At 39.0% G+C, this 14123-nt stretch overlaps 1 protein-coding gene across 2 annotated transcripts in view; it reads left to right on the forward strand.

The window, feature by feature from the left end:
- NUDCD1 (NudC domain containing 1) overlaps positions 1 to 5200 on the forward strand; it is a 37483-nt gene extending 32283 nt beyond the window's left edge. For both annotated transcript variants that reach the window (XM_031050533.2, XM_034063777.1), the window contains exon 10: positions 2564 to 5200. In XM_031050533.2, coding sequence (XP_030906393.2) covers positions 2564 to 2856 — 293 coding nt within the window. In that variant the 3' untranslated portion in view covers positions 2857 to 5200. The remainder of the gene's footprint in view (positions 1 to 2563) is intronic.
- Positions 5201 to 14123: the final 8923 nt, after the last annotated feature.

Here is a 14123-nt window from a genome sequence, read left to right on the forward strand (position 1 = left end):
ACAAATCAGTTTTCATGAAAATTAATCTGGTCCAGAATTTACTTCTGCTGCAGCAGTTAGTCTTCATGTTCTCTGAGTGTTCCCTATACCTATCCCTTCAGTAATGCAATGAGTGTGACAATTTATTCCCTCCCTTCCCTAGATACATTTGTTTGACCACACCACACTTGGTCTGGGTTCAAAATGAAAGAGAAGATACTGGCTGTTTTATAGAGCTCACAGAGGTTACCATAACACATAATTGATTTTGTTCTGAGGCTTTGCAAGTTATTTAATTTTGTAATATGATTTATTCTTAATAGGCTGTTATTTTAACTTAAGATCAAATTAAGCTGTAAGCATCTTAAAAAATCCTCTAACAAGAGAGATTAATTTCACAATTTGTTCTTTGTTTACTCATTTCAGGTTTCATTACAGTGGGGGGAAAAAAGTGATGTCAAGGATTAAGATTTTTTTTTTCCCCAGTTACTGTTAGTTTCAGGTTTCTGGGCTGACTCCATCATACTGTTTTAAGAATGTGTTTCTACTGTTTTGAAAACGGCAGGAAGGAAATTATGGTATCTTTGAGGTTTTTTGTAACTAAGGTGGCAAAACCAACATTGCCCTCTACCTTTTTCTCCATATTGTAATATCATTTTACAGTATTATATAGAAGTTTGCACCTTTGTACTAATCTAGCTCACCTTTTAAGTGCCAGAGGTGATGTAGGTCATCAGCTTGTTTCTCTACAGCCAAATTTAGAAGTAGTTTGAAAGAGCTATTAGTAAAAATCAGTATTTTCTAGATTAAAAGATGAGTTTGCTAGTTTTTGAAAACCTACCATATTCACTATATTGACCAAAGCAATGGTAGTAGCCCTGTTTCCTCCTCCTTCTGCTTGAACCTTTGGAATTAACTTTAATAAGCTATACAAAAATGATGAGTGAAAAATTAATATTTTAAATATTATTGGTGAACATAAATCAAGAACCTACCATTTTCTTTCTGGCAAATTACATTTAAATGCAAGTCCCCTGCCTCAAAAGCTTCTTTTACCTGCAATCCTACCTTAAATCCTGCTCTTATTGCCAGTGTTTAAATATATGAGTTAAATTAATGAACCCTACACTTGGAAGGTTTTTCTGGCTGTCCTAATATTTTCCACTACAGCAATCATAGCAGTTGATAGTCTAGTTATATATTTACTAGCTGTTTTGTGGTGAAAACTGTCAAGCTGGCTTTGAACAGAGATGGTGTCTTGAGGACAGTAGCAAGCATTTGTAAATTTAGAAGTCAGGTTAACATTAAAGAAAACAAACAACCCAACCACAAAACAAGCAAAAAAACTCCAAAACAACAACAAAAGAACAACCATAATAACCTCAAGGCATGAAATGCATACTTAAGTGTGATGGTCCTGTTGTAGGTTAGCCCAGGTGGACGCTGAAGCACCACAGAGCTGCTTGCTCTTCCTGTTCTCTCTACCCACAGTGGAGCACGAGAGAGAACAGGAAGAGCAAAAGCAAGAAACTCTTGGGTTGAGCTCTTTGGATCAGCTATCCTGGTTGTGTCCCCTCCCAACTTCTTGTGCATCCCCAAACTACTGGGGGCAGGCAGAGCTTCAAGAATTAGCAGTGGTGACAATGTCCAGGCACTTCTCAGCAACAGGCAAAAAACCCTGTTGGATTAAAATAGTGTTTTAGTCACAAATTCCAAACACAGTATCTTGAGGTCTGCTGTGAAGAAAGTTAACCACATCCCAGACATCTCCAGTATAAGTACTTTCACCTTTATCTTCTGATAGTAAGTAAAGAGGGAGAGCAAAAAAAAAGTAAGCTTTGGCATGTGTGCTGTTCTCAGAGATGCTGTCTTTCAGTGATAATCATTGCCATGCATTGTTCAATGGAAGTTAAGTAGATAACCTTTCAGGAAGATTATCTTACCTGATCTAAAGTGATCAGGTAGACCGCTTTACAAAGATTGTGTCTCAAGTCTCTTTACGAAAGTGTGAAAGTAAATTTGTCTGAAATCTGTTTACGAATTGAGTTCTGTAATAGCAGAAGCAAGGAAGGATTTTCTTCTAGTGAACATTAACAAAGATGACTGTGTTGAAAAGTATGCAGTTCTAAATTGAAGGCAAGTTCCAAGTGCCTGTTCAAGATTAGGTAGGCTCAAAAATCTTAAACTGTAAATGTAATTACAAACTGGGAGATGAGGGGAGAGAAGAGGGCTATTCTGCTTAGGCTAATAATATTGGGTCACATTGTGTATCCATGCTTTATGATCCTGCTGGGAAAATCAAAGACCTTGTGAGGCGGAGAGAGGCTAGATGTGGGAGCAGTATCTAGCTGTACACACACATGCATTGGAAACACCTGTTGGGAAGATGTAATGATGTTAAATTGGCCACTGCAGACCTCCAAAACCTATTGGCTTATTAAATAACAACATAGATCTCTCTCCTTTTTTTGTTTCTAACTGCATTATTATTTTTTAAGCTAAGCTTGATTTTGTCTTAGCCAGTTAAAATGCTGATGAAACTAATATATTACTGTTCTTTTCTGCTTCTTTTTGGGCTATGCAGGTTACGTCCAAGCATCAAAGCAAGACAAGAAGTTCATGGCTTGTGCTCCAGATTATTCCTATGCTGCTCTCTGTGAATGCTTACGACGAGTTTTCATCTATCGCCAGCCAACTCCTCTGGCCACAGTTCTGTACAACAGGAAGGAAGGAAGACAAGTCGGACAGGTTGCAAAGCAGCTAGTAACAACCCTGGAAGCCAGTGATCCTATCTTAGGCTTTCAAGCTACAAGTGAGAGATTATTTGTTCTCACGACAAAAACCTTGTTTTTAATAAAGGTGAACTCTGGAAATTAATTATTTAGTTTATTCTGCTGCAATTTGTGTTAACGATTTGTGAAAGAACTGGCAAGGTAAGTGCTCTGAGAAGTTCAGAACTATCTGCTGAAGTTTAGAAAGGGGTATTTTACAGGGGAATCAAAATTTTTTTGTCAAAATTTATCTGTAAGATAAAAAGCTTTTCAACTTGGCTGTCTCTGAAGTAAGCTTTTTCAGATCTATGGGACAATGTCTTCTGCAACTAACAGCTTTCTCAAAGCAGTTTTCAGAAGCTGCTACTGCATAGGTGGATAGATTTATGCATCATTTTTCCCAACTATTTCCCATACTTGTGAGTTTTGAGAATTCATTTCTTGTTTTAAATGACACTGTTTACCTATGGAAAAAGTAGTCAGATAAAAAAGATAAAGCCTTGTGTTTCAAGCATATGATGTATAAACAAGTGTGTATCGTAAGGAAAACAAATCCCAAATTCAAATGCTATTGGCCAAAAAAATGTTTAATATTTTGATATTCAGTAACATCAAGGGAAATGTGAATGGAATGAATGGGGAATTATGTTTCTTATACAGGTAATTAATTCAAATGGAATCATTTCATTGCATATGCAGATTTAGATTATTGACTTAGGACTTAACGCTTGCAGTGAAATTTGTTCATATTTCAGGAGACACTAGAATAGCTTTTAGTAGCTTTTTCCTGGAGCAAAGTAAGGGTCAGTGTGATTACCTGTTGGGGTGGTATTAGTTTTATTTTAAATTGACATTGTCAATACAGTTAAACCAAAAATGGGTCAGTTGTGACAGCTCCACCCTGGGGTGTTTTGCATTCTTTTATTCATGTTTTGCTTACAACCCCATAGCAAAGAATGTCTCATATGTTGTATACTGACAGGAAAGCTGTTGTGATCTGTGGTACCAAAGACCTCTGTAAGAATCTACTTGCGAGGAAAATAAGCGTTCCTTTTTTATGGACTAACAGTTTCTTAGTTGTGATTGGTTTGGTTCTCCTGTAAATTCTCCAGACTTGTATCAGTGAAATTATTAAATCATGTAGTGAGAATTGAAGAGAGAAACAAACAGTTCTGGCTTGCAAAAATGCCTCCAAATGCAGGAGCTTTTCAAGGAACCTGATTTTCCTCCTCCATGCAGCAGTATATCCAATATTGACAAGATTTTCCTTACTCTTACCTGTGTAAGTTAAAACAGACTTTGATTTGCAGACCTTCCCTTCTCATTCTGTTGTTTGGTCGTTGTCTTGGTTTGTTTGTTTGGGTTTTTTTTTAACTGACTTGAAAATGTTTTTTAAAAAGGCTCAGTGAATGTATTACTGTTTTATGTCTGGTTTGCATCTACATTGTCATTGTTGGGCAGTAATGTCAAGGTGGTAGAGTTCATGCAGAGCTCCATCAAAAAAGGTTTTATATAGATGATTACTTTGCAACATAAAGTGCTTACAGATTTATATGAATATTACTTAGTAACCTGAGATTTAATCATTGGGAACACAGAGTTAGGAACACTGCGATATTTGGGGAATGTAGGAATAAAGGAGAACGATTTTTGTCACCTCAGGTCTATTGCAGGCGGCTTCAGTACAGATGAGGAATTTCAGTAAGTTTTCTCAAAATCTTCTTGCTCTGGGTGGTATCTGGGTAATTCTGCTGTGTCTTACAACAGTGAAAACAAAGTCAAGTAAAATGGTTACCTCCTCAGAGGCTGAATTGTGATATAGAATGACTAAATGAGTATCTGTTTCAAGGAAGTTCGTGTTTGCTCCTGGGAACAACTGAACATGGGGAAGAAGTTCAGCCCTTTATCCCATGTAACTCATCTATTGCAATCATGGTGTTGTTTGAAAGGGAATGTCACATAGTCTCTCTTCTGTTTTGCTTTCTATGAGAGTTAAGGTTATTGTATTATTTAAAAGATTTGTTGCCTTGAGGAACCTTGCATGTGTGTTATGCAGCAAGCTACCGTAATTAAATGTCTGCAAGCCACAGGGAGGCATTTCCTATCAGCATTTCCATTTCTGTGTACACTTTATTTTAAGCCTTATTTGTTTAGTGTATTAATGTAGGCTTATACAAAGTATGGAAGTGGATATTTAAAAGAGGTGGTTTTCTGAGAACCTTACTTCAGTTTTTTATTTCTTGAAATCTTACATTTTAAGTTCCAGTACTTCCTGAGAGGTCCCAATCACAGTCTGTTTACAGAATTTCTGTGAAAACTTTTGGCCTTTATAGACTTGCATTATTTATTTCTAATATTCTTTTTCAGCATTTTTCTTGGTTGTGTATCTGAAATGTATCATATATTCTTTACTAGTTTAAATAAATGGAAAAAATGTTAGATTTATTAATAAAGGGTTTTTTAATTATTTTCAAGGATTTCTGTTAATTTCAAATATGCATCCTTCCTATGCTACTGTAACAAAATAGAAAAATACATATTAATTCCTTAAAATGGACTTGTGCAAAGCATTCGACACTGTCCCACACAACACCGTTGTCTCTAAATTGGAGAGACATCAATTTGATAGGTGGACCACTCGGAGGATCAAGAGCTGGCTGGATGGCTGCATACAGAGCTGTGGTCAATGGCTCAGTGTCTGGCTGGAGACCAGTAATGAGTGCTGTCCCTCAGGGATCAGTGTTGGGACCGGTCTTGTTCAACATCTCTGTTGGTGACATGGACAGTGGGATTGAGTGTGCCCTCAGCAAGTTTGCCGATGACACCAAGGTGTGTGGTTCAGCTGATAGTCTGGAGGGAAGGAATGCCATCCAGAGGGACCTTGACACACTTGTGAGGTGGGCTGATGCCAACCTCATGAAGTTTAACCATGACAAGTGCAAGGTCCTACACCTGGGTCAGAGCAATCCCAGGCACAGCTACAGGTTGGGCAAAAAGGAAATTCATGGTAGTCCTGTGGAGAAGGACTTGGGGGTGTTGGTCAAAGAGAAAATTAACATGAGCCAGCAGTGTGCACTTACAGCCCAGAAAGCCAACCGTATCCTGGGCTGCATCAAGAGGAGTGTGACCAGCAGGTTGAAGGAGGTGATCCTGTCCCCCTATTCTGCTCTCGTGAGACATCACTTGGAGTATTGTGTGCAGTTCTGGTGCCCTCAACATAAAAAGGAGGTGGAACTGTTGGAACAAGTCCAGAGGAGGGCCACGAGGATGATCAGGGGACTGGAGCACCTCCCATATGAAGACAGGCTGAGAAAGTTGGGGCTGTTCAGCCTGGAGAAGAGAAGGCTGCATGGAGACCTCATAGCAGCCTTCCAGTATCTGAAGGGGGCCTATAAGGATGCTGGTGAGGGACTCTTCATTAGGGACTATAGTGATAAGACAAGGGGTAATGGGTTCACACTTAGGCAGGGGAAGTTTAGATTGGATGTAAGGAAGAAGTTCTTTCCTGTAAGGGTGGTGAGGCACTGGAATGGGTTGGCCAGGGAGGTTGTGAATGCTCCATCTGTGGAATGTTTAAGGCCAAGGTTGGATGAAGCCTTGGGTGATACGGTTTAATGTGAGGTGTCCCTGCCCGTGGCAGGGTGGTTGGAACTAGATGATCTTAAGGTCCTTTCCAACCCTAACTATTCTGTGATTCTAAATTAAGACTTGTTACGTGGAGGAGCTTCCTGTTAGGATGAAGTCTGCACTGCAAGGTGCACTGTTGCACTCCATTTCAGTGAGAAACCCCATGCAATCCTTTTCATGGCCCAGATCCACCAACGTCAAAATTTACAGAGGTAGTAAATAGGGAGTTGGTAAGTATTCAGGTGTATTCCTGTGTTACAGTGCACACTGCATTCTCTTATCCTGTTGTGTACAAGATCCAAATGGTCTGGACATACCCTTCTAGATGGAAGAAGGTCAGAGATCTGCATTTCCTTTTCCCTCTCCCTCAACCTAGGGGTGCATTTTGCAGGAGAGTGAAGGAAAAGAGGAAGAATTTGGTCCATACATATGTCTTGTGTAGAAGTGTCTCCTCATTAATGGAAGAGCAGACCCTGTGAAAGTAACTAATAAGGTTTATGCTTATATTTTATTTCAGTTTGCTGTGCTTTGTTTCTGTAATGGAAGTTATTACCACTATAACTTCTGAATTTCCTTGCCTTCTGTCAATTTCTAGTTTCTTTTCTCATTATGCAGATTAGATGAACTTGAAGCCTGCGGTCAATCACACATTAGCATGTAATAACAATTTGTATTTTAAGTTAACATTTTGTGCTGCCAGTCCTATGTGCCATTCATAACAGTTCTCTGGAGATGTGGTGAGATTTGTTTCCCCTCCTCCCCATGCAATGCATTTGCATTTCTAGTATGGGTAAAAATCAACAAGGTCAAAAACAACTTAGCTGCAGTATTTGAGAGAGAAGAACCAATTATCAACTAGGGTTTTTGGTCGATAAACTCAACGTTTAGTGTTACTTTGTTTGGAGAAGCATTTGCTGGAGTCCTTTATTTTTCTTCCCCTTTTAGAAAAGGTTTAAGTTACTTCTGAGTAATTGCTTTCTTTTAGCAAAGATGTTTATCATGATGTGGTAGCTGGGTATCGATTAAAATATGACAGATATAATTAACATGTTCAGATGTAGACCTGGAAAATACTTAGCCATAATCTTTACTGATCTAGGCAAAATATCCTTTATAAACCATTACAGTGTTAAACTGGCATTTGCAAGGAATTGTCAAGAACAAGACAAGAAACTCAACTTTAAAACATCAAGTCATTTTAGAGTGTTGATTTTATTATGCTATGATGAATATACATAATCCGCTAGTTTTTCTTAATGTATTAGTTATATTCTGAATGTGCAAGAGTTGTGTGTGTACATTTGTGTTTTCATTTACACCTATGTATGCACATAGCTATATGCATTCATCCTGCCTTGAAGTATTGGGGAAGATGGGTGAATTCCAGAGAGTAATTTTTTACACAGCAAAGCATAGATTCTTCATTGACCTCATTAACCTGATCATGAGTCTGTCTGTTGTGAAGCCAGAAGTCTGACCTTAAGCATAAGTATTTCGCTGTATGCTAAAACACATATTTACACTTGGGAATAAGTTCTTGAATGTGAAGAAATCCTAATTCAAGGGCCTCTTGGAATCTGTATTATTGTTTTTGTTTGTCGTCTTTACTGTTTAGGTTTTCCCTTGCATGATGTTGTCCCACATCAAAAAGCAAGCACCTTTAAGTCTGGCATAGATGTGTTGCAATGTCATGATAACTGCCGTGTGTGAAAATCAGTTATGAATCCTGTGGAGTTTTTCCTCTGCTGAGGATTAAATATCTGATGCCTCAGTATCGCATTATACCCAAACGTAAAACAGCTCAGAGGTCAAGTATTGAGCAGATGCCTCAAGTTGGAAGAAATGACACAGGAGTAATGCATGTTTATTTTAATGAAAACTAATGAGGTTTTGTGGGAAAAGAAGATCCACTGAATACTAATTCAGTTACTTTATCACTGAAATTGCTGCTGGTTGACCTGTAATGATTTTTCTCTTTGAAGCTGCTTGTTCTCCCTGTTGCATGTGTCCTCTCTAATAAATATAGACTACCCTATGGTAATTTAAGGTTGAACAACTTATTGGAATTTTCTGAATAACTTAATTAGACTTGCACATGGGGTATCTAATATATGGGCATGAGGTACAAGACGGATATGTCTAGTTGTAAAGAGACCAGGAACACTAGCTCTTGATTTGATCAAAAGCTGATGACCATCTAAATGGAAATAAAAACTGATGTTGTTGAGTTGAAATGTCAGATTCCAAGAAGAGTAAAAACATTGGAACTGTGCAGAATAAGCTTCCTTAGGCAAGGTAAAATATGCACAGGTTACCTTTAAAGATTAAAAACATATGCAATATTCCATTCAATGCTGGGTTGGTCAGAAAGAGAACATGAGTGTGATCAAGACTTCCTCTGTTCCCATTTTGGATACATTTGGCATGGTTGTGATCGGCATTACTCTTTTTGTGCTGTTTTTTGCTAATGTAGGTCCAGGTGCTTGCTGCTTCCTGAAAAACACACAAGTATAATAGCTGACAAGATAAAACGGTGTCTGCAGTTAGCAGTGGGTTCTGAGCCTCTTTGAATTCAGTGTGAAATCTGATAAAATTTGCCTTTACCCATGAAACCCAAAAGCCCTAAAACTCAGGCTGCTTTATTGTTGTTTCACTGGGTTTAATGTGAAGTACATCAAAGCCCTTTTCTCTCTTGTTCTTAGAAATCTTTATCTTGTGCTTTTAAAAAATGGTGATACCCTTGAAGTTTGAACCTGGTGTGTCTTAATGCCACGGGGACATCACTGTATCTGTCACTGACTTGGTCTGTCTTCCAGAGTAAAATTAGCATGCAAGTTGAATGAACTGCTAACTATTCCTTTTGCAAGTGGGAAAAAGTGAAGTCAGCTTATTAACAGGGTCACTGTGTCTGCTTACATGGCTACAGTGTTTGGCTACAGCTTTGTGTAACATGCTAGAAGGTCTCAGGTGCCCAAGCAAGGGTTGCTGTGAGGTGGTTAGCACACCACCTCACTGTGTGAACCCTTCAGCTGTCTGCACAGATTTTGGTGCTCTTGCTCAGTTACAAGTCTCTGTTTTCTGTGACAGCAGAAATAAACTAACTTGCTAACAAAATCTACTTCAACAGGAAGTGCACAAACTATGTTCTTGGAGATGCATTTCTGTATCCAATGTGATTTATACCATGACAAATCATTTTTGTTTTCCACTTGGAGCTGATTAATGTTTACAATTAAGGAATCCCCACTGCTCAAATTTTCTAGTGCAATTATTCACAGACCTGTAGGTAAACATACGAGAACATTGTGTCAGAACTGGAGATAATTAGCACTTCTCATTCGTATTTAATTTTCAGTTGGTTACTCAGTCTTTATTACATGAACTAAATTTCTTGAAACCTGTAAAAGGTAGTTCACTTTGCAACTCCTGACTGCTACCAATTAAGAAAGTGGAAGTTTGCCTCCAAGTGCTGGCAGTGGTCAAAGCCAACATGGCCAGACAGGACTAGTGAGTACTTCTTGGGGCTTTAAAAGCAACCTGCAAAGGGGGCTCAGCTGCTTAAATCCTACCACTTCTGGATGTTTCTTGAGCTTAGCATTCCTAACAATGATTATAGCCTAGGAAGAAGCAACTTGGAGAATCCAGCCCCATGCTGCCTTACAGCTCTTCAGAGACCCTGACTGTGCGATGTTAAAGCACTAATGTACTTGCAGTAGTGATACCCAGCTGTGCCTGTATGCACAGGACTGTCCTCTGCAGTGCCAGGTGTGTGTGGTTGGGTTTGAAATGTATATAATAAAATGGCCAGGCTAATGCTCAATCTGCCAGTCTCTCATGTCCCTTAAGCAGCTGCTTTTGGGTACACTGTTCCTCACACTTTGTTAGGAGCAAACAGCCAGCAGCTCTCTGCAGCCCCAAACTCCTCAGCCTGTAATCAGCTATGGTACTGGTACAAAATGCCACAGCTCCAGTTTTCCTTCTTATTTGCTAGCTCTTGGTGCCTGTGCCATTCAAGTAGAGGAAACTGTCATGTGCTGGATTAAAACCACACTCCTCAACCACTACTTGCTCTAGTCCTCTCCCTTGTGTGGTTTATGGCTGTTTCAGTTTAACCCAGGAAGTAGTTAAACACCATACAGCTGCTTGCCCATTGCTCTCCCACAGTGGGATGGGGCGAGAATTTGAAAAAAAAAGAAGTAAAATTTGTGGGGTGAGATGAAGACAGTTTAATGGGACAGAAACGGAAGGGAAAATAATGTGATGACAAAAGAACTTGAATATATGAAACAAGTGATGCACAATGCAATCGCTCACCACCCGCCAACTAATGCTCAGCTTTACCCAAGCAGCAGCCCCCAGCCAGCTTTCCCCCAGCTTTATATGCTCAGCATGGTGCCATATGGTATGGGATAGCCCTGTGGTCAGCTGATCTGGCTGCATCTTCTCCCAACAACTTGCTTGCCTCCAGCTTACTTGCTGGTAGGGTGGGTTGAGATACTGAAAAGGCCTTGAACAGCCCAAAGGGGACTGTTCCAAACTGCCCGCTGGAGGATTTCCCCATCCACATACACAGGTAAACTCTAAACATGTTTCCAGAGGTAGAGGGGCAAAGATTAAATTGTGTTGAGAATAGGTTTGAGGAGCTGTTAGGAGATGAGTTTGAGGGTAACATGATAGGTAATCAGCAGATCTGGCCCTAAGGGCATCCTGAGAGAGTTTCTGGACCACAGGATGTTGCTTTCACATGCTTTCTGGGCCATCTCTCTCTTCCTTCTCAATTTTAATGGAGGCAGCTTTTGTGCCTTTAGCTGTGGTGTGGGTTAGAGTTCCTGTGATGACAGCCCAGGTTCACAGAAATGCTTCAAAAGCCAGGCCTGGGAAGATGTGCTGCTTTGCAAGCTGTTTTGATTTTTTTCCCATTAAGATACCTGAGAGGAAACAGGGTGTATGATTGTTGTCAGCTAAGGAAAACATTCAGAGAAAGCTGGGGGTATTTTTAAATAAATTGAGTTTATAAGTATGAAAACGTGCATAGAAGATGAGGAGAGAAGCGAGCCATATGGCAGCGGGTTGCAAATGGCTGTACTGCTTAGGGAAATTAATAACTCTAAGCATTGATATATATGAGCCTGCTGGGGTTCAGATGTTCGCATGCTGGTGCTTCAAGAAACTGGCTGAATCAATAAACAAACATTTGAAAGCCCAAGCCAGCATCCAGCTTAAAATTCTGAGAAGGAGCCCTTAAAAAGAACTTTAAAAAGAAGAAAAAATGTCTGGATTTCTAAGACTTGAAATACAGGTAAGATTAAAAGGGGCTTGTTTTATTTTATAAACGTGTAGATAGAAAGTATATGTTTCCTGATGTTTTCAGATTTTTTGTCTTAAGCTCTAAAATTCTATTAGCATCAACATCAGTAACTTCTTGAATTACTGAAGCAGAGCCATTCCAAATTCCTTTACAGCCATCAATCATGCTTACTCAATGATTTCAAAATACATTCTTTCTCCTTTTAGAGAAAGGTTTTTATATGAGATTCCTTCCTTTCTTCTGAGTCCTTTCTTGGGCAGAAACCCCAAACTTTTATCAGAAAAGGAAACTGCAAAGAGGTAATTTCAAAGCAAAGATGTCTGGAGCTGTCTTTTCGGGACATATATCCATGGCAACAAGGCATGTCAGAAGACCACTGACATGGGTTTTACGAGTTCTTGTAGCAACATTTTTGTTTTCTCTTTGAGACAGAAAAGAAAAAATAGGCTGAAAACCTGATTCTTCCTTTTGCCTAATGTGGCCTGTAGTGGTTCCTCTCTGTGAGCAGTTAGCCTCTCCGAACACCTCAGGAGGGATGTGGGTGATGTTGCTGTTGGGGCTTATGTTCATGAGCACATTTTTACACATGTTCATCATCTGGCATTTTTTTTTTGGGGGGGGGGGTTGGTTTTCTCTTGGGGAGTGGATACAGGACGCATTTATCTGCAGGTGAAATAGCTGCACACATGATGGATGTGTGCATTCCCTCTCTATCTGCATGCTTTTACATGAAGTTCTTAATTGTCCTGTCTGCAAAATACTCTGTAGTCACCCTGTCCAGATGCCATCTCCTGCTCAAGATTTGGCCAGCAGACCAGCTGCTTGGCAGCATGCATGGCCTGCTGAGGAGTTACCAGTCAGGATGAGTGTCACAGCCTGGTTCTATGCCGAGTTCTGAATTTTACTGTAATCAAGAGAGAGATTCATGTCTGGCTCTACCTCAAAGGCAGCCACTTCTTGTGTCATCAAATAGGGACTGCAGCAAGTCAGGAATATGGTAGACATGATTTAAGATGTGATGCCTTCAGTATAGAAGGAGCTTTGGTCAAACAATAAGAATTTAGATGGTAGTAAGGATGCTGAAAGAGGTTCTTTGTTGCTGCACCCTTATTTTTTATGCTCATGACATTACCAGCCAGCTTAATGTTTTGAGCTGCTTTGTTGACCCTGAAGCCCAGGAACTTAGTAACCTGGTGATCTCCACAGCAAACTGTAATGACTCCAAATCCATTAGAAATCTTCAGGTTAGCAGTGTGAAAGTCAAGATACAATATGGGAAGAAAGCTATTTCTGGTAGGGATATGACATAAATCATCAACTGTTTGATTCAGTTCTTACCATCCATATGGATCTCACTTCTTTTGCTGATAAGGCTTTTGTCTGGTTTTCACTTGCAAGTAAACATTGGCAAATTCAGGATTTCACATGATCAGGTGTCTGACTTTACTGGATACCTACCTAGAAATTGTCTTCCTCTCATAAAGAAAGAAGAAGATATGACTGCACATCAGGTCAATAAAACCAGTTTAAATTTTGAATGTAGGTGGTTCATAAAAGAACCCCCTAAATAAATTATAAATGAAAAAGTTGTTTTTCTTGTCTTTATTATACTTCGCAACAGAATTTGCTCATACTCTTCCTTTATGACTTTAACCATTCTCTGTTCATTCTGGTGTCTATTTGCGTGGTAAGTTATTAAATCCTTATTAATAGATATAATTATTAGAAAAGCATGCCATAAATGTAAAGACTTTGATGCTCTGTTTCCTTTTACATAGGAGAAATTGTTACATTTGTACCAGAAGCGAGACTCTGTCTTTGTCTTCTGTATCTTCTCCTTCTTTATATCTAATGTCATTCTGATATTTTTGACAGTTCATTCCTAACAGAAAAAAAGAAAAAGGAATATTGATTTTTTTATACTGAATGTCTAAATGAATTGATTTTTCTACTGAATAACTAATGGTGTGTCTGGAAATTACATCTACTTTTGCTCTTTCCCTCTGGTCTTCTCACAGGGTTTAGGAGGATTTGTTCTCCATTCCCAATCAGAAAAAAAAATCTCAAAATCGTTGGGTTTTACCATGGCAATTACATGTCCACAGGCATCCAGTAATAAAGCAGTAGACTTATTTGAGAGGAAGATATGGTTTCATATTAAGCTGTAGTAGATAGACACATATATGTATGTGTGTATAAATATATATACACGTGTGTATGAATACAATCAAGAATAACAATCTAAATGACCTCTTTGATTTCTTTAATCTTAAAAAAGGGATATCTTACATTTGTGTTTAAGTATTTTAATTTTAAGCTTTTATTTCCCGAAATAACACCAGTGCAAGTGTTGCCATATTTAGTCAGAGTTGTTATTTGAGAAACTCATACCAACATTTATTCTTAACATGAATAATACTTGCATAGGCCAGCAGGCA

Source organism: Melopsittacus undulatus, chromosome 1 (assembly GCF_012275295.1).
Source record: "Melopsittacus undulatus isolate bMelUnd1 chromosome 1, bMelUnd1.mat.Z, whole genome shotgun sequence".
Lineage (NCBI taxonomy): Eukaryota > Metazoa > Chordata > Aves > Psittaciformes > Psittaculidae > Melopsittacus > Melopsittacus undulatus.